Source organism: Papio anubis, chromosome 17 (assembly GCF_008728515.1).
Source record: "Papio anubis isolate 15944 chromosome 17, Panubis1.0, whole genome shotgun sequence".
NCBI classification, from domain to species: domain Eukaryota; kingdom Metazoa; phylum Chordata; class Mammalia; order Primates; family Cercopithecidae; genus Papio; species Papio anubis.
Genome location: NC_044992.1, coordinates 730653 through 756137, shown reverse-complemented (window position 1 = coordinate 756137; position 25485 = coordinate 730653). Strand labels below are relative to the sequence as shown.

Genomic DNA, 25485 nt, shown 5'->3' with positions numbered 1-25485 from the left:
CTTCAGAGTGCTTGCAGGTGTCCTGTATTTAGGGACAGTAGAGGAAACAGTTTGTTCTGAGCTCTAGGGAATGCTCCAACTGGCCTAGTGATGAAGCCTCCTAGCTGTGAGACTGGGAGGGGCATTATATAGAATTCACCGTAAAAGGACATGAGCCTTGAGCAGGAGCTCATATTCCAAGGAAATGGCAAACATGACCCAAGGAAGGTGTTACCAGCTGGGTTTGACATCACTCATGTGTACACACACACACTCGGGCCACCAGGCCATGTAAGCTGAGTCTGAACTCTGGTTAAGAGTGTGTGGGCTAGAAGACGGGGCAGATGAGGAAGGAGGCAGAAAAAGAAAGGGCAGAGGAATTAACTGTATTATAGGAAAAAGGAGACTCGTTACCACGGGCTGAAGGTGCCCAGAATTGTGTGGCCCCCACCAAGCTACCTGCCTGTGCCCCTCCCAAGAGCAAAGGCCTGACTCCATCAGTGCCGTCTCCCCCGCAGAGCACCAGGGTAAAGCGGCAGCAGTGCTGAAGCCCAACTGTAGACGGCTTTTTTTTGTTTTTAAACCCATGGCACACAACTAGTCCAAGAAAAATACCACAAGGTCAAGTGGAAAACACGACATGTTAAAACACTTCCCTGACACTGGAGAACGAGAGTGGTGGTGAACTGCCCCTCAGCGACGTCTGATCTTGGCCAGTAGCTGCTGTGACCGAGTCACCAAGATGACCACAGCAGGGCCCTTCACGTGTGACCTCGAGCTCGGCCTGGTCCAGCAGTCATGCTGTGAAGCCAGTGTGTGCCTCTCGGCCAGCACAGGAGAGCCCAACGAGTTCATGGATGGGATTTCAGTGCATCCCAGGAAGAGGCTGGGCTGGGCTTCTTGAGGCAGGCCCTGGCAGATGTAACGATCTTGGTGAGGATGACACAGTCCTCTAGCAACCCTGCCTCAGCCTCCCCATCCCCAGCCTCCTCGGAGCTTTGCCATTCTTTCCCTTCAGATGGTATCTCTGGGCCACCTGGCACTGTTTTTAGAATTAGGGAATTTGAAAATAGAAATAAACCAACCTTTTGAACTGTAAGGTGTGTGTGGCGGGGGGTGGGGGTGTATTTTTTAAAAAAAAGGATGGCAGAACACAAAACAAGTGAGATAATTGGTTGGACGGCGTCAGTCCGCCTTGCCCTGCCCTGGTATTCGAGACGGATAGTTGCACGGAGTTCCAAAGTAGAACAGCTTCCCGGGTGCCTGTAGAGACACTGCCACCTCTGTGCCCACAACACCAAACAACCTAGAGGGCCAGCTGTGGTCAGGCCTGAAGCTTTGTGGAGCTGAATTCCTATATGTCAACATCCTGTCTCCCGATCTGCTCTGAGAGAATCCGGCATGGGACGTCCTCTGTGAAGGTTGGCTGGAGTCCAGGAGCAGCCAAGTGTGGCTCCCCGAAGGCTGGAGGCAGAGAAGCCAGGCAGCTCCCTCAGAATACCAGTGACACGAGGGGAAACGAATGTCTTCGGGCCCTGAAGCCAGGCCCTGGTGTGGTCCGGACACTGTCCTCCAGAGAGCAGCCTGGGCTCGCTGTGGAGAGCTGGCATCGTCCTTCCCCACAGGCAGTGACTCTCACCGGAGGTAATAATCAATCGCAGCAGAGAAAGCAGCAAAACCTCCACAACCAATGGCCCCAGCCTTTAAGCCAGCTGTCAAACAAACAGAAAGAACACGACCTGTGGTGAGTGACACCTGCTGGGTCAGGAGGCACTCGTGGAATGTCTGCACACCCTCAGGTGCCATGAAACAAGCTTAAGCACTGCGAGTCATTCAAGCGATCACCGCTCCGGAAGACATCAGTGAAGCAGTGTATGTGATCTAATCCAGTGTGCTTTATCTAACTACATTTGTTTAGCTTTTCTCCTTCAAAGGGTATTTCTAGTCTTAGGGAAACAGCCCCTCACAGGCAGGAAACTGGTTAAGAGAAGCAGCCCTTGGAATCAAATGAAAGCATATGGCCTTGACCCTGATTTGTTTATGGAATAAGTTCCTGGGAAGGTGATCAAAGCAGTCCTTAAGACAGCGGAGCTTCTCAAAGAGGCCGTGGCATAGCTGAGCCATGGGACGACCGGCAGAGAAGTTACTTGGTCAGTCATTAATGGTGCCTGAGGAGCAAAACCAGTTTCATGACAGCAAATCATCCTGTCCCTCAGAAGATGAGAAAACCAGCTTTTTGCTCTGGGTAAGTCAGGGCATGACAGATGGAAAGTGGCCCAGTGATAAAACACTGATGCTTCTAGGAAAGTCAAGTCACCAAGGCCCTCCCCCACACTCTGAACGGACATGCCAACAGGGAGAAGTGGCAGCAAATTGTTTTTCTTCTTCTTCTTCTTTTTTTTTTTTAGAGCTGATAATCTAATATTTCTAGAATATCTGTACTTAGCATTCAATGGGTAAAAATCAGAATCCCCGAGGGCAGAAAGATATTACTGTTATAATTTCTGTCTAGAATTAAAACAGACAATTGTCTAGAATTATTGAGAAAAATGTTGGCCACATGTGGTGGCTCACGCCTGTAATCCCAGCACTTTGGGAGGCTGAGGCAGGCAGATCACGAGGTCAGGAGTTTGAGACCAGGTGAAATCCGGTCTCTACTAAAAAAATACCAAAAAAAAAAAACATTAGCCGAGCGTGGTGGCAGGTGCCTGTAATCCCAGCTACCTGGAAGGCTGAGGTAGGGGAATCACCTGAACCCAGGAGGTGGAGGTTGCAGTGAGCCAACATCATGCCACTGCACTCCAGCCTGGGCAACAGAGTGAGATTCGGTCTCTTTAAAAAAAAAAAAAAGTTGTTACAACTGACAGGGATGCTGCTTGCATCTCGTGGGTAGAGGCCGGGGGTACTGCTAAACATCTCAGAATGCACAAAACAGACCCAATCCCAGCAAAGACTCATCTGGTCGAAAATGTCAATAGTGCCAACAATGAGAAACTCTAATCTAGATCCTAGCGAGTTTCCAAACCCGAGTTAACACAGAAACAAACATGATTTATTTGTCAGAGGGGAAGAAGATCAAGTGTCCCTGGAACACTCGTGTGTTTGGAAATGACAACCTCAGCATGTTGTCCAAGGCCACAAAGGAAAAGCATTCGAGAGCCGTTTACTAACCTCTGAAACCAATGGCTCCTCCAGTGATGCAGCCACTAATGACACTGTTCTTCCAATCCGATTTTCCCCGGTACTGTGGGCGGAGAAGTACATGTTAGAGCCAAAGAAACAAGCCAAGCGGGACCATTAAGGAAGAATACACAGGGTTGCTAGTTAGCTCATTCAGTCCCTGCCCAAAGGAAACCTAATCTTTCTCAAAGATACAGTTCATAAGTATACAGTGTGTGTGTATGTATATATGTATATATACATACTATGTGTATATATACGTGTGTATATATATAGTATGTGTTCATAGATGCTTCCTGCAGGTGGCACCGGAGTGCTGAAACCAAGTCCAGCATTTGAAATGTAATCAAAATTTCTTCAAGGGGCTCTCCAGTAAGTCTCATGTTTAAAATCATTAGCTACCTTCTAGCCTACAAAAAGTAAAATATAATGCAAGCCCATACTGTAAACACACAAAAAGTCTGCATTAGAGACTATTTTATGGAAGTTCAACCTAGAACATATCTGATGCTCTGATCTGCTTTCTAGTAACAACTTTCAAATAACTTTTAAAGAGCAGTTTCTCTTTAAAAGTCATGAAATGGCGGCCCCAGCAAGGATTTCTCAGAAGGCAGAGACACTTACAGATTCTACCAAACACTCGGTACAAGAAAACATGGCTCCCACAATGGCAAAATTTTTGGCATAGGACATTCCTCTCTGCCCCATGTCTTTCAGAACTTCTTTCGCAGTCGGTGTACGGTAAGGATCCTTCGGGTCAAAGCCCACGTTCGTATCGATGCCAGCGGTAAACACCCCAAATGCACCTCCTAAGACAAATCCTAGAAGCAAACACAGAGATGAAGGTGTCTTTGGATGTTTTCTGGATTACTGTATTGGGATCATCCTGGAAGGGCCACACTTTTGGATGACCACTGGTGCAAAGGACACCCCCCTCTTGCCACTCAAAGTCTCCACTTGCCTGGTGGAGAGTTTTGCACAATCCAGGGTCTGTCTGACTGACATCATCTTCTCTGTCTCCTCTAGGATTTCTTCTTCCATTCCCTAACATTTCTCAAGATTCCATCTTTTTTTTGTTTGTTTGTTTTGAGACGGAGTCTTGCTCTGTCACCCAGGCTGGAGTGCAGTGGCCGGATCTCAGCTCACTGCAAGCTCCGCCTCCCGGGTTCACGCCATTCTCCTGCCTCAGCCTCCCGAGTAGCTGGGACTACAGGCGCCCGCCACCTCGCCCGGCTAGTTTTTTGTATTTTTTAGTAGAGATGGGGTTTCACCGTGTCAGCCAGGATGGTCTCGATCTCCTGACCTCGTGATCCACCCGTCTCGGCCTCCCAAAGTGCTGGGATTACAGGCTTGAGCCACCGCGCCCGGCCAAAGATTCCATCTTTAACCCTCTTATTCTCTCTACACTCTCTCATATGTAAACTAGTCACCCTCAAGTTCAGCTATCCACTTTGCAAATCACTCTCTTGGCCACGGTGACATTCACAGTAATGCTTTACTGAGCACCACATGCCAGATATGCCACAGCCTCATTTCATTCTTCACAATAATCCAGTGAGACAGATGCTATTAGCCTCTCCTTTCTATAGATAAACTGAGGCTCAGAGAGGTTAAGCAACTTCTCCCAAGGCCACACAGCTACCTAATGGCAAATCCCACACTGTTTTCCACATCTGACCTTCCTGAGCCTGCTGGACATGTCCATGTGGATGCCCTCTCATGGCTTCATGGTCAATATGAGTTCAATACAATCATGGGCACCTCCCCTCCAGACTTTCCTGCCTACAGCTCCTTCCTTCCAGTCATGCCATCTCCAAACACTAGGAGCACCTCTGACGGCTTCTTTGCTTCCTCCTATAACCAGTCAGTCATGAAACACGGCAAAATCTTTCATCCTACTTTTGCAAGTCAAGTCCCTCCCTGCCTACGTCCACAATTACCACCCCAGTCCGGGGCCTTCATCACTTCAACTGTGGAGCACTATGAAGACCCCATTCATCCTTTCAACAACTCTATCAGTGATTTATTAGGGTCAGGCGGAGTGAGGAGCAAACACCCAGTCCATGCCCTCATGAAGCTTCAGTCTCGCAAACTTCCTCTCTGGCCTTCTCATCTACAGATTTTTCTTTCCTTCACCATACTCTATCCTAATTCACCATGTTCATTACCTCTTGTTACTCTTTGTAAAAAACATCAACTACTGCCCTAATGCCTGTAAGCAAAACGCCCAAATCTCCCCCCGACTCAACCCCAAACTTGAAATAACATTTCTCCTTTGCCTAAGTGTATTTTCTTTCTTTCTTTCTTTTTTTTTTTTTTTTTGAGATGGAGTCTCACTCTGTTGCCAGGCTGGAGTGCAAGGTGCGATCTTGGCTCACTGCAGCCTCCACCTCCTGGGTTCAAGCCATTCTCCTGCCTCAGCCTCCCGAGTAGCTGGGATTACAGGCACACACCACCATGCCCAGCTAATTTTTGTATTTTTAGTAGAGATGGGGTTTCACCATGTGGCTAGGATGGTCTTGACCTCTTGACCTCGTGATCCGCCTGCCTTGGCCTCCCAAAGTGTTGGGATTACAGGCATGAGCCACTGTGCCTGGTCCTTTTTTTTTGGGGGGGGGGGGGACAAGATCTTGCTCTGTCACCCAGGCTGGAGTGCGGTAACTCGATCACAGCTCACTGCAGCCTCAACCATCTGGGCTCAAGAGATCCTCCTGCCTCAGGCTCCCAAGTAGCTGGGCTCTCAGGTGCATACCAGCTAATTTTTGTATTTTTCGTAGAGATGGGGTTTCGCTATATTGGCCAGGCTGGTCTCGAACTCCTGGGATCAAGCGATCCACCTGCCTCAGCCTCCCAAAGAGCTGGGATTATACAGGAATGAGCCACCACACCCACTCTGCCTACCTGTATTTTCTCAATCCTTCAAGACGCAGCTCCAGTCTCACCTATGGTCTTACTCAACAACAACAACAAAAAAGACCTTTGTTCCTACTTCACTTGTTTTCATTGACATTCTCACTACATTCATTTCTTAAATGTCTTTCATTCTCAGTGAGACTTAAACTCATCTGCAAATGTAGCCAACCTATTTACCCTGCACACAGAAGGAATACCGTACATTCTCAAATCTCCAAAAAGCTTAAGGGAAACGTAGAAGGACAAGTGCAGACTTCGTCTCTCCTTGCTCACCGCTGTCTAGTCACAGTGGTCTTTCAGTTTTTCAAACCTCAAGCAACCGCTGCCCTAGCGCCGTCTGCATGTGCATTTCCATATGTCTGCATCATTCCTCTGCAGAGTTCCTGCTCGACATTCTTCTCCACATAGTATAATACGGGCCCCGTGAAGACCAGGCTCTTGTCTCTCTCTCCTGGCACGTGATAGTTGCTTAGGAACGATTTGTTGAAGGATTTAAGAGAATGAGCGAATTCAAGAGAATGAACGGATGAATGAAGTCACCCATGTAATCACTTTTTTCTTTTTGAGACGGAGTCTCGCTCTGTCGCCCACGCTGGAGTGCAATGGCGCGATCTCAGCTCACTGCAACCTCCGCCTCCTGGGTTCAAGCGATTCTCCTGCCTCAGCCTCCCGAATAGCTGGGACTACAGGCGGCCACCACCATGCCCGGCTAATTTTTTATATTTTTAGTAGAAACAGGGTTTCACCGTGTGAGCCAGGATGTCATGTAATAACTTTTAGGCCCCAACCACAGCACCGATCCTCTGATGCAATTTTCATCAAGAAAGCTGAGCTGAGGGGGCAGGAGAGGTGACGTTCACGGAACGAGGTGGGGCTGTGGTCAAGGTCAAGGCCCGCAGTCCCTCGCCTCCCAGGCGCGTGGTCTTCTCTGCAGAGATCCCCACTGCCGTCCAGGCCCTCAGCCTCCCAAGCATCCCACTCGCCCGGCCTCACCTCCCACGCAGGCCAGCGCAGCCTTGAAGGCACAGCTTTCCATCACCTTCTCGATCATCTTCTGCTCCTCACTCTTGGCTGGACTTGGGATCCCGCCCAGGCTCCCAGGCTCCAGGAGCCGGGGCTGACGCTTGTCACCCACCAGGTACTGCAGGAGAAGGCTGTACTGCAGCGGAGCTTCGGCGGAACCCGCTGCCTCAGGGGCCGAAGCCCCGGCATTGGGGGCGGCCGCCGCCATGACAGCCGCTGCCCAAGCAGCCCTCGCGTCCTTCCCCCCGCAGCAGATTCGACAAGCGTCACGCTGCGGGTCCTGAGACTAGCCACCGTATGCAGCGGCAGATTCGCAGCAAGAAGAAGCCGCGGCCGCAAGAGACGTCGTGCGCGCATCAGCGGGAGCGCTATCGTGTTTCCAAAAAGAAAGCCTCTTGTGAAAATGGAATTGGGCTTGAACAGCTTTCCCCAAGTCACAGACAAACGAGATTCAGATTCACCAGAAAGCGCCCGCACGGTCCGGGCTGCAGCGCGGTGAGTACAGAGATTTGTAGTTCCAATCCGACATCCAACTACATTTCCCAGGAAGCGTTGCGCGTGCTCTCGCGTCTCGGCCCCGCGCGGGGCTCCTACGCGCTCCTGAGGGGAGCCAGGGGCGGCCGCGCGCTCCGGGGCTGCCGTGCTACGGATCGCCGGGAGGGGGCGCGCGAGCATTCTCGCTGCCCTTTCCGCCTCCTGCTGTCATCGGGCGAGGAGGCGTTAAATCCTGTGGCCCCGGAAGGTGCGGTGAGGGCTGGACGCTTTGTAGACACGCGTGAACGTGTGCTGGAAATGCGCGGACCGGGCGCGGGGGCTCACGCCTGTCTTCCAGCACTTTGGGAGCCGAGACCGGTGGATCATGAGGTCAGGAGTTCGAGACCAGCCTGACCAACATGGTGAAACCCCATCTCTACTAAAAATACAAAAAAAAAAAAAAATTAGCTGGGCATGGTGGTGCACGCCTGTATTCCCAGCTACTTGAGAGGCTGAGGCAGGAGACCCCGTCTCTACTAAAAATACAAAAATTAGCCAGATGGTGGCAGGCGCCTGTAATCTCAGTTACTTGGGAGGCTGAGACAGGAGAATCGCTTAAACCCGGGAGGTGGAGGTTGCAGTGAGCCAAGATCGCACCGTCGTGCTCCAGCCTGGGTGACAAAAGCAAGACTCGGTCTAAAAAAAAAAAAAAAAATCCTAACTTATAGCATTTGCTGACTTGAGTGGTGTCAATATCCCCATCGTGGCTGATTTCAAACTACTAAGCGAGATCATCAGTCAGAATTGTGAAGACTCACAGCAGTATGTGGTTAGACAATGTTTCTATCACACAGATACAATCTATGGAAATAACCTCAACAGCATAGATAGGAGTACGGTGTAGTAAAACTTTTAGGAGGTGGTGAGTTTTGAACACACATTACCTGTTTTTAGTATAATTTGATTATAAATGTATAAAATGTAATTTTTAATAATAACTATGCTTAACAATCAGCTAAAAAACTGATAATTTATTGCCTTACTTTTAAAAATTATTCTTTTGAGACAGAGTCTTGCTCTGTCACCCAGGCTGGAGTGCCGTGGCACAATCTCGGCTCACTGCAACCTCCACCTCCTGGGTTCAAACAGTTCTCTGCCTCAGGCTCCCCAGTAGCTGGGATTACAGGCACCTGCCACCATACCTGGCTAATTTTTATATTTTTAGTAGAGATGGGATTTCACCATGTTTGCCAGGCTGGTCTTGAACTCCTGACCTCATGATCCACCCCTCTCGGCCTCCCAAAGTGCTGGGACAAGAGGCATGAGCCAAGAATGTAATGTTTAATAATAACTGTACTTAACCAGCTCAAAAACTCCTGATAATGTATTGCCTTAATTTTTAAAATTATTCTTTTGAGACAGAGTCTTGCTCTTGTCACCCAGGTTCGAGTGCCATGGTGCAATCTCGGCTCACTGCAACCTCCACCTCCCAGGTTTGAGCGATTCTCCTGCCTCAGCCTACTGAGTAGCGGGGATTACAGGCACGTGCCACCATGTCTGGCTAATTTTTGTATTTTTAGTAGAGACGGGGTTTCACCATGTTGGTCAGGCTGGTCTTGAACTCCTGATCTCAGGTGATCCACCCACCTTGGCCTCCCAAAGTGCTGGGATTGCAGGCGAGAGTCACCACTCCTGGCCAGTTAGGGCCTTTTTGTTATTGTTGTTAACCATTTGCCGTTATACCACTGCACTGGAAGCATATTTTGGGAACCAAGAACATGTTCTCCTCTTTGAGGAATCCAGAATCGGGGCCTAGAGGCAGAGAAATTGGGAATGGATTTCTGGTCGTATCCAGGAAAATCCTAGGGGATGTTGGAGGGAGGTTTTCAGTCCCAAGAATGCTAACACTTTGGCATCATTGTGCACTCCTGGTATGAACAAAATGTGGCCTGGGAACACCTCTGGGCATTTAAGCCCACTTTTTGCTAATGGCCTGAAGGCAGTGCCTTAGCAAGCATCTGCTTACTTGGGCCAGGGGCTCTCAGAAGATGTTGATCAAAAAAGATTCCTTTGCTGGGCATGGTGGCTCACACCTGTAATCCCAGCACTTCGGGAGGCTGAGGCAGGAAAATTGCTTGAGTCCGGAAGGTTGAGACTGCAGTGGGTCATGATCATGCCACTGCACTCCAGCGTGGTAATGGAACCAGACCCTGTCAAAAAGAAAAAAAAGGTTCCTCTAAGTAAACAGTGGTCGTTTTATTCAGAAGGCTGAAACACAATTTCCATCAAGAGCTGCGAAAGGACTGGGGTCTTCCGTAGCCCAGGAGCCTCACAGATATGTGTGAGTTGTAAGAAGAAGTGAAGTGTCCTCTTAAGGATATTGGCCAGGCGTGGGGGCTCACGCCTGTCATTCCAGCACTTTGGGAGGCTGAAGCGGGCGGATCACAAGGTCAAGAGATAGAGACCAGCCTGGCCAACATGGTGAAACCCCGTCTCTACTAAAAATACAAAAATTAGCTGGGCATGGTGGCCGCACACCTGTAGTCCCAGCTACTCGGGAGGCTGAGGGAGGAGAATTGCTTGAACCCATGAGGCGGAGGCTTGCAATGAGCTGAGATCGCACCACTGCACTCCAGCCTGGAGACAGAGCGAGACTCCGTCTCAAAAAAAAAAAAGTGGGGGGAGGGGTCTTTGGGTACCTAGAGAAGAAATGGGTGAGACCTAATGAGCCTTACTGGAAGCCGTACTTTTGGGACACGTTGCCCCAGATCAGGATGGAATACCCCACCCGGCAAAAATGGAGACCAGACAGCTGCACAGGCTCATGTGGGGGTGGAGTGGCTCTTAGCTTTTCTCTCTGAAGTCACTTTCCCCACAAGAGGACATTTATTGTCTGGGCTGGTGTGACAGATGGGATAAAGCTTGACACTGCTGGCTGCAGCAGATGGAAACAAGGCAGGGGGCGTGGGGCCTCCAGCCATGAGTCGTGGGGTCCCATGGGCAGCCGGCGATAAACAGCACCCCAGGCTCCAGATGGGGTCCCCCAGGCCCAGCCCTGGGCACTGTCGGTCCCTCCCTTCTGTCTCCACAGTGAAGGTCATGTAACAGCATCGTCTGTTCATCTTCACAAATAGAGTATTGGCCAGGCGAGGGCTGGGCTTCCTGCAGATCCATGAGACTGCCCCAAACCATCACTGAGAACCAGGTGGTTAAGCTGCTGAGTGCAGAGTTAGTTTCTGACTAAGGTCTGAGGTGGGTGTGTACATTTTGGATTTCCCAGGTGATGCTACTGCTAGTTGGGGACCACATTTTTCTTTTTTCTTTTTTCTGAGATGGACTCTCGCTCTGTCGCCCAGACTGGAGTGCAATGATGTGATCTCGGCTCACTGCAATCTCCACCTCCCAGCTTTAAGTGATTCTTGTGCCTCAGGCTCCCAACCCCAGCTACAGGCGTGAGCCACCATGCCCAGCTAATTTTTTATATTTTTAGTAGAGACAGAGTTTCACCCTGTTGGCCAGGCTGCTCTTGAACTCCTGACCTCAGGTGATCCGCCCGCCTCAGCCTCCCAAAGTGCTGGGATTACAGGCGTGAGCCACTGCGCTCAGACCCTTGTGAACTTTTGCTAGTAATTCTTTTTTCTTCTCACAACACTCTACCCATGCCGCTCAGTTCTGTCTTTAAAAGATTCCTGCCCTTCAAAACTTACCTTTTCTGATTAATCTAATTGGAAGTAATGTCTTCTCTGAGCCTCTTTTCTTCTGAGACAGGGTCTTTCTTTATGGCCCAAACTGGAGTGTAGTGGCACCATCACGGCTCGCTGCAGCCTCGACCTCCTGGGCTCAAGGAATCCTCCTACCTCAGCCCCCTCAAGTACCTGGGACCATGGGTGTGTGCCACCATGCTAGGCTAATTTTTAAAACCCTTTTTTTATAGAAACTAGTTCTTACTCTATTGCCCAGACTGGTCTTAAACTCCTGGGCTCAAGCAATCCTGCCACCTCAGCCTCCCAAAGTGCTGGGATTACAGGCGTGAGCCACTGCACCCGGCCTCTTAATTAATAGGCTCTTAACTGGTTTTGGGACTCCTACGTTGCTCTTCTCCAAACGATTCACAGAATGATCTTCCCACACAGGACTGTGATCGTGCTCCCTGCTCTGAATTTTGCTTCATGCCAGGAGAAAATCTGAACTCAACGTGTTCCTTTTACAACTTGTGCCCAGGAAGACACAGGTGCTTCTGTCCAAGTTTAGGGTTTTTTTGTTTGTTTGTTTTTTTGAGACAGAGTCTTGCTTCTTCACTGAAGCTGGAGTGCAATGGTGAGATCTCGGCTCACTGCAAACTCTGCCTACCCGGTTCAAGCAATTCTCCTGCCTCAGCCTCCCAAGTAGCTGGGATTACAGGCATGTGCCAGCAGGCTTGGCTAATGTTTTGTATTTTTAGTAGAGACAGGGTTTCACCATGTTGGCCAGGATGGTCTTGAACTCCTGACCTCAAGTGATCTGCCCGTCTCGGCCTCCCAAAGTGCTGGGATTACTGGCGTGAGCCACCATGCCCCGCGTAGGAACAAGTTATAATCCTCAGATCTGATCTGAAAAGTGTTGGAAGCAGATAGAAAAATGCATAGTGTTTTCTCCAGCACCTTACGCTTCTACAAGGAAGTCAAAAAAGAGTTAGGAAACTTGTTTAGGAAGTGGAGACTAATGGCCAGGCATGGTGGCTCATGCCTGTAATCCCAGCACTTTGGAAGGTAAGGCAGGAGGATCGCTTGAACCCAGGAGTTCAAGACCAGCCTTGGCCACATAGTGAGACTGTGTCTCTACAAAAAAATACAAAAATTAGGCCGGGCACGGTGGCTCACACCTGTGATCCCAGCACTTTGGGAGGCCAAGGGGGGCAGATCACGAGGTCAGAAGATCGAGACCATCCTGGCTAACACGGTGAAACCCTGTCTCTACTAAAAAATACAAAAAATTAGCTGGGCGTGGTGGTGGGTGCCTGTAGTCCCAGCTACTCGGGAGGCTGAGGCAGGAGAATGGCGTGAACCCGGGAGGCGGAGCTTGCAGTGAGCTGAGATCCGGCCACTGCACTCCAGCCTGGGCGGCAGAGCGAGACTCCGTCTCAAAAAAAAAAAAAAAACAAACAAAAAAACACAACTTGTAATACAGCCTGCATGCAGTGGCCCAATGCCTGTAATTCCAGCACTTTGGGAGTCGAGGTAGGCTGGATCACCTGAGGTCAGGAGTCTAAGACCAGCCTGGCCACCATGAAACCCCTGCCCCTACTAAAAATGAAAATTAGCCAGGCGCATGTACACACCTGTAATCCCAGTTACTCAGGAAAGGCAGGAGAATCATTGATCGCGGGAGGTGAGCCAGGGTGAGCCGAGATCGTGAAGCATCACTCCAACCTGGGTGCCGAGTGAGATCTCCTGGCCTCAAAAAAAAAAAAAAAAATAAGCACAGCATTAATCTGCAAGTGAAATCTTTGCTTTTTTTTTTTGAGACGGAGTCTTGCTCTGTCGCCCAGGCTGGATGCAGGCTGATTCTCAGCTCACTGTAAGCTCCCCGGTTTACCCATTCTCCTGCCTCAGCCTCCGGATAATCTACAGGCTACCGCCACCGCCTGTTTTTGTATTTTTTAGTAGAGACGGGTTTCACTGCAGCTAGCTGTGATGGTTTCGATTCTGACCTTGTGATCCTCTGCCTCAGCCTCCCCAAAGTGCTAATTACAGGCTTGAGCCAATCACCGCTGCAAGTGAAATCTTTACAGCAACTCCCCGAGTAAATGGGATAAATTTTTCGTTTGCACCCATTTTGATTCAGATTTTGTGGAATCAATTACTTCCTGAATGAACTGGACTGAGAAAACTTCTATCATCCAAATGTTCCTTTTCTACTGACATTTTGTAGAAATAACAGCTTTGTTATGATGGAATTTGATTTTTCCTGTGTGAGATAATTTTTCTCTTTCATTCAGAGTTGTCCTGCTGTATTTTAAATATTTCGTTCTGCACTTACAGTAGCTTATCCTTTGAATAAGTTCTTATTCAAAAATTCAAAAACTATTTTTGGACTAAACTCACACCTTCCATATTTTTCTCGCATCTATTTCTAGTCTTCCAATTCCCTTCCCCAAGCAACCTGCTACTATTCCTTAAATGTCTTTCCAGATCTATTTCATGCATATGTAAGTATTATATGTGTGTGTGTGTGCGTGTGTGTGTGCACACATGTTTTTCACCACTTAAAATAATTACAAATGGGGCCAGGTGCAGTGGCTCATGCCTGTGATCCCTGCAGTTCAGAAGGCCAAGCTGGGAGGATCACTTGAAGCCAGGAGTTCAAGACCAGCCTGGAGAGCATAGTGAGACCTCTGTCTCTAAAAAAAAAAAAAAAAATTATCCAGGCATGGTGAAGTGCACCTGTAGTTCCAGCTACCCGGGAGGCTGAGGTGAGAGGATCACTTGAGCCCAGGAGTTGGAGGCTGCAGTGAGCCATGATCATATCACTATACCCCAGCCTGGGAGATAGAGCAAGACCCCATTTCTTTTCCCCCCCCACTTTTTTTTTTTAAGATGGAGTCTCACTGTGTCGCCAGGCTGGAGTGCAGTGGCGAGATCTTGGCTCACTGCAACATCTGCCTCCAGGCTTCAAGCGATTCTCCTGCCTCAGTCTCCTGAGTAGCTGGAATTACAGGCGTCCACCACCACATCCAGCTACTTTTTGTATTTTTAATAGAGATAGGGTTTCACCATGTTGGCCAGGATGGTCTTGATCTCTTGACCTCGTGATCTGCCCGCCTCGGCCTCCCAAAGTGCTAGGATCATAGGCGTGAGCCACTGCGCCTGGCCAAGACCCTGTTTCTTTAAAAAAAAAAAAACAGACAAGTCATAGCTTAGTATTTCCTACCTCTTCTGCACCTTTCTTTCTCTTGTGCTACATCTTAAAGATACCCCCATGTCAGTGTGTGTGATGGGTAACTGTATGTGTCAACTTGACTGGGCCATTGAGTGTCCAGATATTTAAAGACAACATAATCCTCATTTGGGTGTGTTAGCCTGACCTAGTTATAGAGTGACCTGATACAGAGTGAGCTTTAAGAGAGACCAGAGCGAGAGACGGCATTGCAGTGGGTTCTGACTGCGATGCAAGCTGCTCTCCACGTGGGCCACGTGATCCAGCCGGTCCAGTGGTGCTTGACGAGACCGTGGCAGACAGGGATGCTGTCTGCAGCCTTTGGCAGGCCTACAGGTGAATCGGAGCAAGCCTATAGGATTTTGGAGCAAAGCTCTGCCATCCTGTGGACAGTGCTCTCCTTTTGAGACACAGCTTCTGGTCTGCTCCTGGGCCTTCTGGGAGACTGATGCTTAGCCATGGGCCACGGAGTTACCATGTGGCCTGAGCTGCCCGTCGTGAACTGGAGGTTCTCTGACCCAAAAGCCGTAAGGTTGGGTGTGTGCAGCCGCACGGTGCTTCACCATCTAATGGAAATGGTATACACGTGACCGGGCCCAAGAAGGCCCTGAAGGCACCGGGAAGTTAGATGAAGAAGCAGCTTCGAAGGCCTTTGGTTCCCACTCCCGCAACTCCACCCTGCCTCCCCTCTCCCAGCACCTCTAGTGTCATGGAGAGTCCCCCATGACAGAGAAAGCGAAGACTCACGTCCCAGTTTGCGGATGGTTCTATACCACGTGCAGGCTCCGCCCAAAACTGAGCAGCTGCCCTCTAGCCTCTTCCTTGGACGTCCCTGAAGGGCAGTGGCGGAGGCAGATCCTCCTGGTGGGCAGACGTTGGTGCAGTGCACCTGGTTGTTAGTTGTGCTTGGAAGGAGAAATGGCTGGACGTGAGAGCATACACCGATTCACGGACTGTAGCCAATGATTTGCCTGGAGAGTCAGGGACTTGGAAGGAACATGACTGGAAATTTGGTGACAAGGAAACCCAGGGAACTGAGAGAAGAGGTATGTGGGCACAAACCATGAAGATACTTGTGTCCCGTGTAAATGCTCGTCAAAGGGTGGCCTCACCAGGGAAGGGTCTGAATCATCAAGCGACAGGATGACCCGTGCTCCAGGTGCTGCTCCGCCTCTCGCCCCCGACACCACGGTTGGTGCCCAGTGGGCTCATGAACAAAGTGGCCATGAGGGCAGGGATAAAAGTTATTCATGGGCTTACAGCACAGACTTTGACTCACTGTGGCCATCCTGGCTACAGCCACTGCTGAAGGCCCCATCTGCCAGCAACAGAGACCAACCCTGAGCCCCCGACATGGGGCCATTGATCCCTGGGGTGATCAGCCAGCAACCTGGTGACCCCATTCCCTGGGGTGAGATCGGCCAGCGACCCGGTGACCCCAATCCCTGGGGTGAGATCGGCCAGCGACCCGGTGACCCCAATCCCTGGGGTGAGATCGGCCACCGACCCGGTGACCCCAATCCCTGGGGTGAGATCAGCCACTGGCCCAGTGACCCCAATCCCTGGGGTGAGATCAGCCACCGACCTGGTGACCCCATTCCCTGGGGTGATCAGTCAGCAACCCGGTGACAGGTTGATGACACTGCATCACTTCTATCACGGAAGGGGCAGCATTTTGTCCTCACTGGAATAGACACTTACTCTAGATTGGAATTAGCCTTCCCTGCACGTCACGCTCCTGCCAAAACTAGCGTCCGTGGACTCACAGAATGCCGTACCCACTGTCACGCTATGCCACACTGCACTGCTTCTGACCAAGGAACTCACTTCACGGCAAAGAGAGTATGGTAACGAGCACGTGCTCGTGGAATTCACCGGTACGACCATGTTGCCATCTTGAAGCAGCTGGTTTGATAGGATGGTGGAATGGCCTTTTGAAGACTCCAGTACAGCACCAGCTGGGTGGCAGTGCCTTGCAGGGCTGGGCCAGAGTTCTCCAGGAGGCAGTATATGCTCTGAGTCAGAACTGAGTGTAGGGTACTGTTTCTCCCACAGCTAGGATTCATGGGTCTGGGAATCAAGGGGTGGCAATGAGAGTGGCACCAGTCCCTAGTACCCCTAGTGACCTCGCAGCAAGATGTTTGCTTCCTGTTCCCATGACCTCGTGCTCTGCTGGCCTAGGAGTCGTATTTCCAAATGGAGGAATGTTTTCCCCAGGAGACCCAACAGTGGTGCCACTGAACTCGAAGTGAGCACTTCTGCTGGGCCTGTTTGGCCTCCCACAGCCTCTGAATCAGCAGGCAGATAAGGGAGTTACTGTGCTGGCTGGGGTGACTGATCCTAGATTGGACCACGAGTCCACAATTGAGGGGAGCAAGAATACATCTGGAATAGAGGAGGCCCCTCAGGGTGTCCTAGTAGACCATGGTCTGTGATTTAGGGTAATGGAAAAACCACAATGATTCAATCCAGGCAGGACTACCAAGGGCCCAGACCTTTCGGGAATGAAGGTTTGGGTCACCCACCAGGAAAAGACCCACAGCCAGCTGAGGTGCTTTCTGAAAGCAAAGGGAATACAGAATGGATAGTGAAAGGTCATTTCAAATACCAGCCACAACCCATGGCCAGTTACAAAAACACGGGCTAGAATGTTCGTGAATATTTCCTACTTGTTTGGTTATGAATACGTTTCTGTGTGTTTATATACAGGCATACCTCAAGACATTGCAAGTTTGGTTCCAGACTACAGCAATAAAACTGGTATCTCAGGCCGGGTGCGGTGGCTCACACCTGGAATCCCAGCACTTTGGGAGGCCGAGGCGAGTGGATCACCTGAGGTCAGGAGTTTGAGACCAGCCTGGCCAACATGGTGAAACCCCGTCTCTACTAAAAATACAAAAAATTAGCTGGGCGTGGTGGTGGGCACCGGTAGTCCCAGCTATTCATGAGGCTGAGGCAGGAGAATAGCTCAGCTCACTGCAAGCTCCGCCTCCCGGGTTCACGCCATTCTCCTGCCTCAGCCTCCCAAGTAGCTGGGACTACAGGCGCCCACTACCATGCCCGGTTTTTTGTATTTTTAGTAGAGACAGGGTTTCACCGTGTTAGCCAGGATGGTCTCAATCTCCTGACCTTGTGATCCACTCGCCTCAGCCTCCCAAAGTGCTGGGATTCCAGGCGTGAGCCACCATGCCTGGCCAATTATTATTATTATTAGTAGTAGTATTTTTTAAAAAAACAGGGTCTTACTCTGTCACTCAAGCTGGAGTGAAGTGGCACAATCACGGCTCACTGCAGCCTCAACCTCCTGGGCTCAATCGATCCTCCCACCTCAGCCTCCTGAGTAGCTAGGACTACAGGCATACGCCACCATACCAGCTAATTTTTTTTTTTTTTTTTGAGACAGGGTCTTACTCTGTCACCCAAGCTGGAGTACAGTGGCACAATCACGGCTCACTGAAAGCCTTGACCTCCCAGGCTTAGGTGATCCTCCCACCTCAGCCTCCTGAGTAGCTGGGACCATGGGTGCATGCAATCATACCCAGCTAATTTTTTTATTTTTAGTAGAGATGGGGTTTTGCCATGTTGCTCAGGCTGGTCTCGAACTCCCGACCTCAGGTGATCCATTCCCCCCTCGGCCTCCCAAAGTGCTGGGATTACAGGTGTGAGCCACCGCACCCGGCCTACATCACGTGTGCCACTGTTTCTAAAGAGCAAGGACTGTGATTTATGCATCTTAAAAGTGACAAGTATATATTTGTGCTGTGTGTATTTTGTGTGACTTCCTGTGCCTTCTAATGCAATTTCTGAAGAGAAAACTCTGTAATATGTTCTGCAGAGTGCGATACATGTTGAGGCTCATTTATACATATTTTAAAACAATAATTTTCAGAATAGCCAAGTCAATTCATGTAACATCACTAGCTAAACACCAGTGGGGACATTCTCCTTAAGTGAACCACATACACACAGAGAGAGATTTCTGTAACCCAGGGCACACTGGCTAATTCTTCATAGGATGCCAAATGACTCTCCTTGGGCTTCTTGTAACACCCACTACAATTATGATTCTGGGATCGTTTCCATTGCAAATCCCCTCTTTCCACACCCCTTTAAAAGGCAGCTGTGATATTTGGCTTCTAACCAAGGCCTGCCGCATCCACAATTCTCTAACTTTTATTTATATTTCATGTGCAGTGTGTTTGAACCCTCCCTTCCCCAGGTGCCAGATGCTGGTTTGGACACAGTCCAGTGGAAAGTGCTTTCCTGTAAAATAAGAAAAGTAAAAAACGGAACAAACCTCCTCTTTATATGAGACTTGCACCAAGTATACCAAAGTTAATACTCTAATATTTGCAATATTTGCAGTCCTCCAAATTCCCTCTTCACCGGCTTCTGTACCAAATACCTTGCCCTTTGGCTGCCATGGCATGTAAATGCTGATAACCCTTTTATATTTCTTCAGTTTTCATAATTTTGAAAGTGTCGGAGTGTAGGACTCTAACACTCTTTCAATAGTGCCTAACCCATGTACCCAATGCATAGGCTTTTCAGATAGGATTTGGATAAGATGATAAAACATTGTAACCATTTACAGGATTTTAAATGATGTCTAGTAACTTTATATATATATATATAAATATATAAAAATATATAAATATATAATATATTAAAAATAAAAATATAAATATATACAAATATATATAAATATATAAAAATACATAAATATATATATAATACATATATGTTAGATGGAGTCTTGCTCCGTTTCCCAGCTGGAGTGCAGTGGCGTGATTTCCGCTCACTGCAAACTCCACCTCCTGGGTTCATGCCATTCTCCTGCCTCAGCTTCCTGAGTAGCTGGGACTACAGGCGCCCGTTACCATGCCCGGCTAATTTTTTGTATTTTTAGTAGAGACAGGGTTTCACCGTGTTAGCCAGGATGGTCTCGATCTCCTGACCTCGTGATCTGCCCACCTCGGCCTCCCAAAGTGCTGGGATTACAGGCGTGAGCCACCACGCCTGGCCTAATAACTTAATATATATGATACGAGTAGCTTTAAATGTTTTCACCAAGGCTGGGCGGTGGCTTATGCCTGTAATCCCAGAACTTTGGGAGGCTGAGGCGGGCGGATCACTTGAGGCCAGGAGTTTGAGACCAGCCTGGCCAATATGGTGAAAACCCCATCTCTATTAAAAATGCAAAAAATTAGTCGGTGCATGCCAGTAACCAGAGCTACTTGGGAGGTGGTGCATGCCTGTAATCCCAGCTACTTGGGAGGCTGAGGCAGGAGAATCACTTGAATCCGGTAGGTGGAGGTTGCAGTAAGCTGAGATTGTGCCACTGCACTCCAGCCTGGGCAACAGAGTAAGACTCTGTCTCAAAAAAAAAAAAAAAAAAAAAGATTTCACTAAAAAGTGATGCTGTGTGTGTTTTAGAATAATATTGTCCCTAGAGTGGCACGTACTTTCAGCATGACAGTCTCCTAAGAATTAAGGTGGAATTCGACTTTACAGTAGGATTCTAGCGTGCTGGAAGGCGGTCCTCCATCTAAGATCTTACCTGTGTCATGAGCAATACTATCAGGTGACTAAGGAAGTGGATATAACTGGTAGAGACACCAATCCACTTTCTGCTCTCATCTGCACCTCTCCCACCTGTTTTATATGGTAACATTTCACCGAGCGGAAACCCTGCACCATTCCTTCTTCTACCCTAGAAAAATGGAGAACCTTCGATGTGAACGCATATGTTTTGTGCCAAAAGCTTGAAGTTATATTCTGAGGTTTAAATTAGCTCCCGCAAAGCGTCCTATCATTTGTGTATATGTAAAGCTGCTGTAAAATAAAAGCATTGTGCCTGGTGTCCCGGCAGTGTCTTTTCACAGATGTAGTTTGGTCGGTCTCATTTTTCACTCTTTCCATTAGGTGGCGATGGGTACCCGGGAAATACTCTCCAAAGCGCGGTGAAGCTCTGAGGGGCGGGTTTTCAGCTTTTATTATTTTGCTTTCGCTGAGTCGTTAGTAGCTGATCCACACTGGCGGCCTGTTATTGTGGATGGGCTCGGATCTGCACCTGCTTGGTTCGCCTGTGGATTGGGTTGGGGGGAGGCGCTGGGTGGCCCGAGGACTCGCCACGGACCACCTGTTTTTTGTTTGTTTGTTTTGTTTTGCTTTGTTTTGAGACGGAGTCTCCATCTGTCCTCCAGGCTGGAGTGCAGTGGCGCCATCTCAGCTCACTGCGGCCTCCACCTCCCGGGTTCAAGCGATTCTCCTGCCTCAGCCTCCCGAGTAGCTGGGATTACAGGTGTGCGCCACCACGCCCGGCTATTTTTTGTATTTTTAGTAGAGGCGGGGATTTCACCATATTGGCCAGGCTAGTCTCGAACTCCTGACCTTGTGATCCACCCACCTTGGCCTCCCAAAGTGCTGGGATTACACCGCGCCCGGCCCAGACCACCTGTTTAATCCAGTTTCTCCCTAAGCATCGGGGAGTATCCTGCCAGCTGGCAGGGAAAAAAAAAAATCTCTCGAAATGTTCTCAACTATCCATAGACTTGCCATAAGGATGGAGCGGATTCAGGAGCGCGGCCAGCGTGGGTCTGGAGGCCCCGTGGCGTCCTCTGCATCCATTTGTGGGGCTGGAAGACAGATTCGCTAGGGGCAGTGGCCCTGGCGACCCCTGGACGGAAATCCCACACTGCGACCTGGCACCGTAACCGGACCCCACCAGAAGCGTCCTCGGCCCCCTTAGAACAGCTTGAAACACACAGAAGAGTCAGTGTCCAGCCAGGCCCGGCCTGATGCAGTGAGCACGGCGGGTCCTAGAAGCATCTTAGGGTCAGTGGGGCCCGGAGCGGCCTGAGGGTCAGGCTTCGTGCAGGGAGAGGAGCGGGGAAAGGCCCGGGAGGAACGGGAAGGGGGTGAGGAGCTCCGCGGGGAGGGGGCGGGATCCCTGGAGAAGGTCTGGAGGAAATTTAGAATCCGGGAGTGGAGAGAAATTGCGGGCCGGGCTGCAGCGCGGGAAAGCGCCGGCTCAGCGGGTCCTTCTCCTTTCTTCACTTCGGCTCCGGGCTTTCCAGGGAGAGTGCAGAGTTTCGAGTTCGGCTTCTTGCCCAAGCGGTCACCCCGCGCACCGCCGCCGGCAGCTGCGGACCCCGCCTGGGCAGAGAGCTCCGGCCCGGCCGGCCGCAAAGGGGGCGTGGCGAGCGTGGAGGGGCGTGGCGAGGACGGAGGGGGCGTGGCGAGAGCGGGCGGAGGGGGCGTGGCGAGAGCGGGCGGAGGGGGCGTGACGAGGGCCTCTGAGGGGGCGTGGCGTGGGCGGCCCTGGTGGGCGGGGCTCCGCACCCCCAGCGCTCGCCGCCGCCGCCGCCGCCGCCGCCTGCTGCCTCCGCGCGGACCGGGGAGCGGGGTCGCAGCCGCCCGACCGCCCTGCGGTGGGCCAGGATGTCGGGCTTCCTGGAGGAGCTGCTCGGCGAGAAGCTGGTGACGGGCGGCGGCGAGGAGGTGGACGTGCACTCGCTGGGCGCCCGCGGCATCTCGCTGCTGGGGCTCTACTTCGGCTGCAGCCTCAGCGCCCCCTGCGCGCAGCTCAGCGCCAGCCTGGCCGCCTTCTACGGGCGCCTGCGGGGGGACGCGGCGGCCGGGCTGGGGCCGGGGGCCGGGGCCGGGGCCGGGGCGGCGGCGGAGCCCGAGCCGCGGCGGCGCCTGGAGATCGTCTTCGTGTCCTCGGACCAGGACCAGCGGCAGTGGATCTCTGCCAGCCTGGCGGCAGGAGGGAGGCGGGAGGCCATTCCCTGCCCGCCCCCTAATCTCTGTGCCATCTCCCCTTGTTCCCTCGACCTTTACCTCTGTTCCTCTCTAAACCTGTCCCCTGCCCTCACCTCTCCTGCTCCTGCCCCATCTCTTTATCTCTGTTCCCTCACCCCTTTACCCCTTGCCTGCCCCTAATTCTATCTCTGTTCCCCTCCCCTAAACCTGTTGTCCCCTGTCTCGACCCCCTTTACTCCCTTGTTCCCCTGACCTCTTTATTCTGTTCTCCCTAAACCTGTTGTCCTCTGTTCCCTCTGTCCCCCACCCTGCCCCCCCACCCCCACCCCCTGCCCCCACCCTGCTACCCCCGCCCGCCCCCGCCCCCCAACCCACTGTCCTCCCCGCCCCCACCCCACTGCCCCCCAACCCCACCGTCCTCTCTGCCCCTCCCTGCCCAGCTGAGCCCGCACCCCCATCCCAGGACCTCTCTGCCAGGCTGCGCCCGGCCTGGACCCGGCCGGGCCCCCTGACCCTGGCTCGAGCCCTCCGCCCCACGCTGAGCCTTGTATGGGCAGGCTCTGGGATCCTGGTTCTGCGGGATCTCTTTCACCTTCGAGTGGCGTGCTGGGCTCCTTCTGTTTCCTGCTGCTGACCCCGTGGATTCCCACAGTGGGGAGGGGAGGGGAGGGCGCGCGCCCCCCGCCTGTGGTGCCCAAACCAGCACGTTTCCTTTCCTTCCGGGAGAAACCTGCCTTCCCCGGGGACCGGGGACCTGGGGGCCGAGGCCCAGGTCAGGAGAGGCGGCCGGTGACCGTGGCCGTGGCTGTGGCCGAGCAGGGCGCGCACGGCTCCGTCTCCCCCGCCCCAGGCCGAGTTCGCGGCCACCGGGGAGCTCTGCATTGTCTGGTGGTGCAGCCTCCTCCCCAGACGCCTCCCGGGCGCGGGAACAGCCCGGGCCGTGCAGAGCTCAGCTGCGTGGTGGCCCCTGTGGTCCCGGCGATCTTCGAATTGAGGGCTGAGCTGACCCCGTCGATGCACATTGACTGGAAGGAGGACTTGGGGAAATGGATACTTTGCTGTCGACTTCTCGTGCCTCCCAGTTTGCTGTCGAGATGAGTTTGGGTTTTGAGTGTGTCCCTTGGGTGAGGATGTCTGTCTCTGTTATCATACGGCACATCCAGGACCTTTTCTGATGAATGGAGTCAGAAAAAGTTTTGGAGCGCTGTTGCTTCGTGAGTGGATCCGATGCAACGTGTGAATCCAGCCCCCTTCCCTTTTTGAGGAAAGCCTGCTTCTGGAGTGGACAGAAGGGCTATTCTGGGGGCGTTTAGTTTCCTCTGGGGAGCATGGCGAGGCGTGCCACGTGTTCCTTTTATATGTGCAGAATCTTGTTGAGAAGCATGATTTAGGTTTAGTGGGAGCAAAAGGCTTATCCTGTGACCCCAAATGTCTTGAGTAAATCATCCATCCCAAAGCAGCGTGAGGTAGAGATTTGGGATTTAAAGTATGAAATACGATTGATGCGATGCAGTTTGTAAATTTAACGTTGGGAAAACATAGGTTCACTAACCACTCAGAGGCAAGAGTTGGCATTTTTACCGCTTTTTAGGTTATTTTGCCCATTTTGATTGACATGCTTGATATAGTATGAATATGCATGGCCAGTACTTTTTGATTCAAAATACAAGAATCCTTTGTTTTCCTTGGTGGTGGTTTTTGTGATACATTCGTGGAGAAATAATGTTCGGAAAGTGATTTACCAAAAAAGATGTTCATTGTTATGGCAAGTTTCTGTTGTAGACTAAAGTCTACTTAAAATAATGTCCTTATCCGGCAATACAAATGATTTCTAGCTTTTGAAAACATAGAATTATGGTAAAATGTTACCGGCTTAACAGCCTGTTGTTGTGTTTTTTACTGAAGAGGAAATACATTTTTTGGATAGTAAAAATATGGGGCAAACAGATGTTTTGCAAATGCTTGGAGCTTTTTCCGAGAAAGGAGAATATTTGGTAGGACACGGGCCATGGGTGGCTCTCTATACCCTGGACAGGCTCTTTGAGTGACAAAAAGTATTCTGCAGCCCTAGCCTGGACCTGCTGATTCCTCCAAACCTGGATGACACAGGGCAGACTCATTTGAAAATACAGTTCAGAGTGCTGGACATGCCCAAATCCTGGTGCGTTAGCATCTTAAACATTTATTTTTTTGCCCAGAGTTTTTCTGACTTACATCCTGTACTTTATTCTCTAAATCCAGTCCAGTTTTCAGGGAGGTAGTTTCTGCCCTTGGTCGTGAACAAACCACTCAAGATCTGACCCCAGAAACATTCTTATTCTCAGGGATATATACCAGGTAAAAAGACTGCAGCTGTCCTTCTTATGGAAAACATACTCTTGAAAATTACAAAAGCTACATACTGACTTTAAAAGGAATTATTGCTGGGCCGGGTGGCTCACGCCTGTTATCCCAGCACTTTGGGAGACCCAGGCGGGTGGATCACCTGAGGTCGGGAGTTTGAGACCAGCCTGACCAACATAGAGAAACCCTGTCTCTACCAAAAATACAAAATTAGCCAGGCGTGGTGGCTCCTGCCTGTAATCCCAGCTACTAGGGAGGGTGAGGCAGGAGAATCGCTTGAACCCGGGAGGTGGAGGTTGTGGTGAGCCGAGTTCGTGCCATTGCACCCCAGCATGGGCCAAAAAAAAAAAAAAAAAAGGAATTATTTTCCCTCTTGAAACCAAAGAGATATGGAACAAATACCTTTTCTGTAACTGAGTTTTTGTCTCATTTGAAGTTAGGGTGCTCAGAAGCCTGTGAGCTGATGATGCTAATTTCACCATCAGAACAAGTGAAGAGCCAGAGTTCTGCCAGCTGAGGGTACTGGATGGGTGAACACGTCTTCTTGATGGACCCTGTCCACGTCGTTTCACTAACTATAAAAATAGATGTAGAGAAGGGAATTTTGTTTTACACTGAAGGGAAACCGAAGTTCCAGATTGCTAATTTTTTTTAAAGTTCTCATTAACATTTGTTCTTTAAACCCATGCGTATACTTCTTCCCATTGGGATAACAAAGGGTATGGTTCTGATTAGTTATTGGCTGGCATTTCTCTAAAGAAAATTGAAAAATTGTGGTGGGGAAAGAAAATGCTGTGTGGTATTTCTTTTTTTCTTTTATTAATTTCTCCTTTATATAGTAAAAAAGCCCGGGGATGACCATATATGTTAAGCCTGCATTTTGCCTAGTTC

General features: G+C 50.6%; 2 protein-coding genes across 3 annotated transcripts in view; one reads left to right on the top strand and one right to left on the bottom strand.

Moving 5' to 3' along the window:
- Window positions 1-345: 345 nt before the first annotated feature.
- On the bottom strand, window positions 346-7547 carry TIMM22 (translocase of inner mitochondrial membrane 22). Its single transcript, XM_003912045.3, has 4 exons — window positions 7066-7547; window positions 3784-3980; window positions 3151-3223; window positions 346-1691 (listed from the first exon to the last, which is right to left on the bottom strand). Exons 1-4 carry the CDS (start codon window positions 7301-7303, stop codon window positions 1615-1617), a joined length of 585 nt encoding a protein of 194 aa, XP_003912094.1. The 5' UTR covers window positions 7304-7547; the 3' UTR covers window positions 346-1614.
- The window catches only part of NXN (nucleoredoxin), a 188317-nt gene continuing 170169 nt past the window's right edge, over window positions 7338-25485 (top strand). The window contains exon 1 of one of the 2 annotated variants that reach the window (XM_031657238.1): window positions 7338-7590. In XM_031657238.1, coding sequence (XP_031513098.1) covers window positions 7393-7590 — 198 coding nt within the window. In that variant the 5' untranslated portion in view covers window positions 7338-7392. The remainder of the gene's footprint in view (window positions 7591-25485) is intronic. The other variant, XM_031657237.1, reaches the window with a different exon arrangement.

What these genes read in the sequence shown, in the direction of transcription:
- TIMM22 (XM_003912045.3), bottom strand. Translation starts at nt 7,303, where the DNA reads ATGGCGGCGGCCGCCCCCAATGCCGGGGCTTCGGCCCCTGAGGCAGCG. An exon ending in CCGAGTGTTTGGTAGAATCT is followed by an intron (nt 3,224 to 3,783) that starts GTAAGTGTCTCT and finishes CTCCGCCCACAG; the next exon opens with TACCGGGGAAAATCGGATTG. An exon ending in AGGAGCCATTGGTTTCAGAG is followed by an intron (nt 1,692 to 3,150) that starts GTTAGTAAACGG and finishes TTTGTTTGACAG; the next exon opens with CTGGCTTAAAGGCTGGGGCC.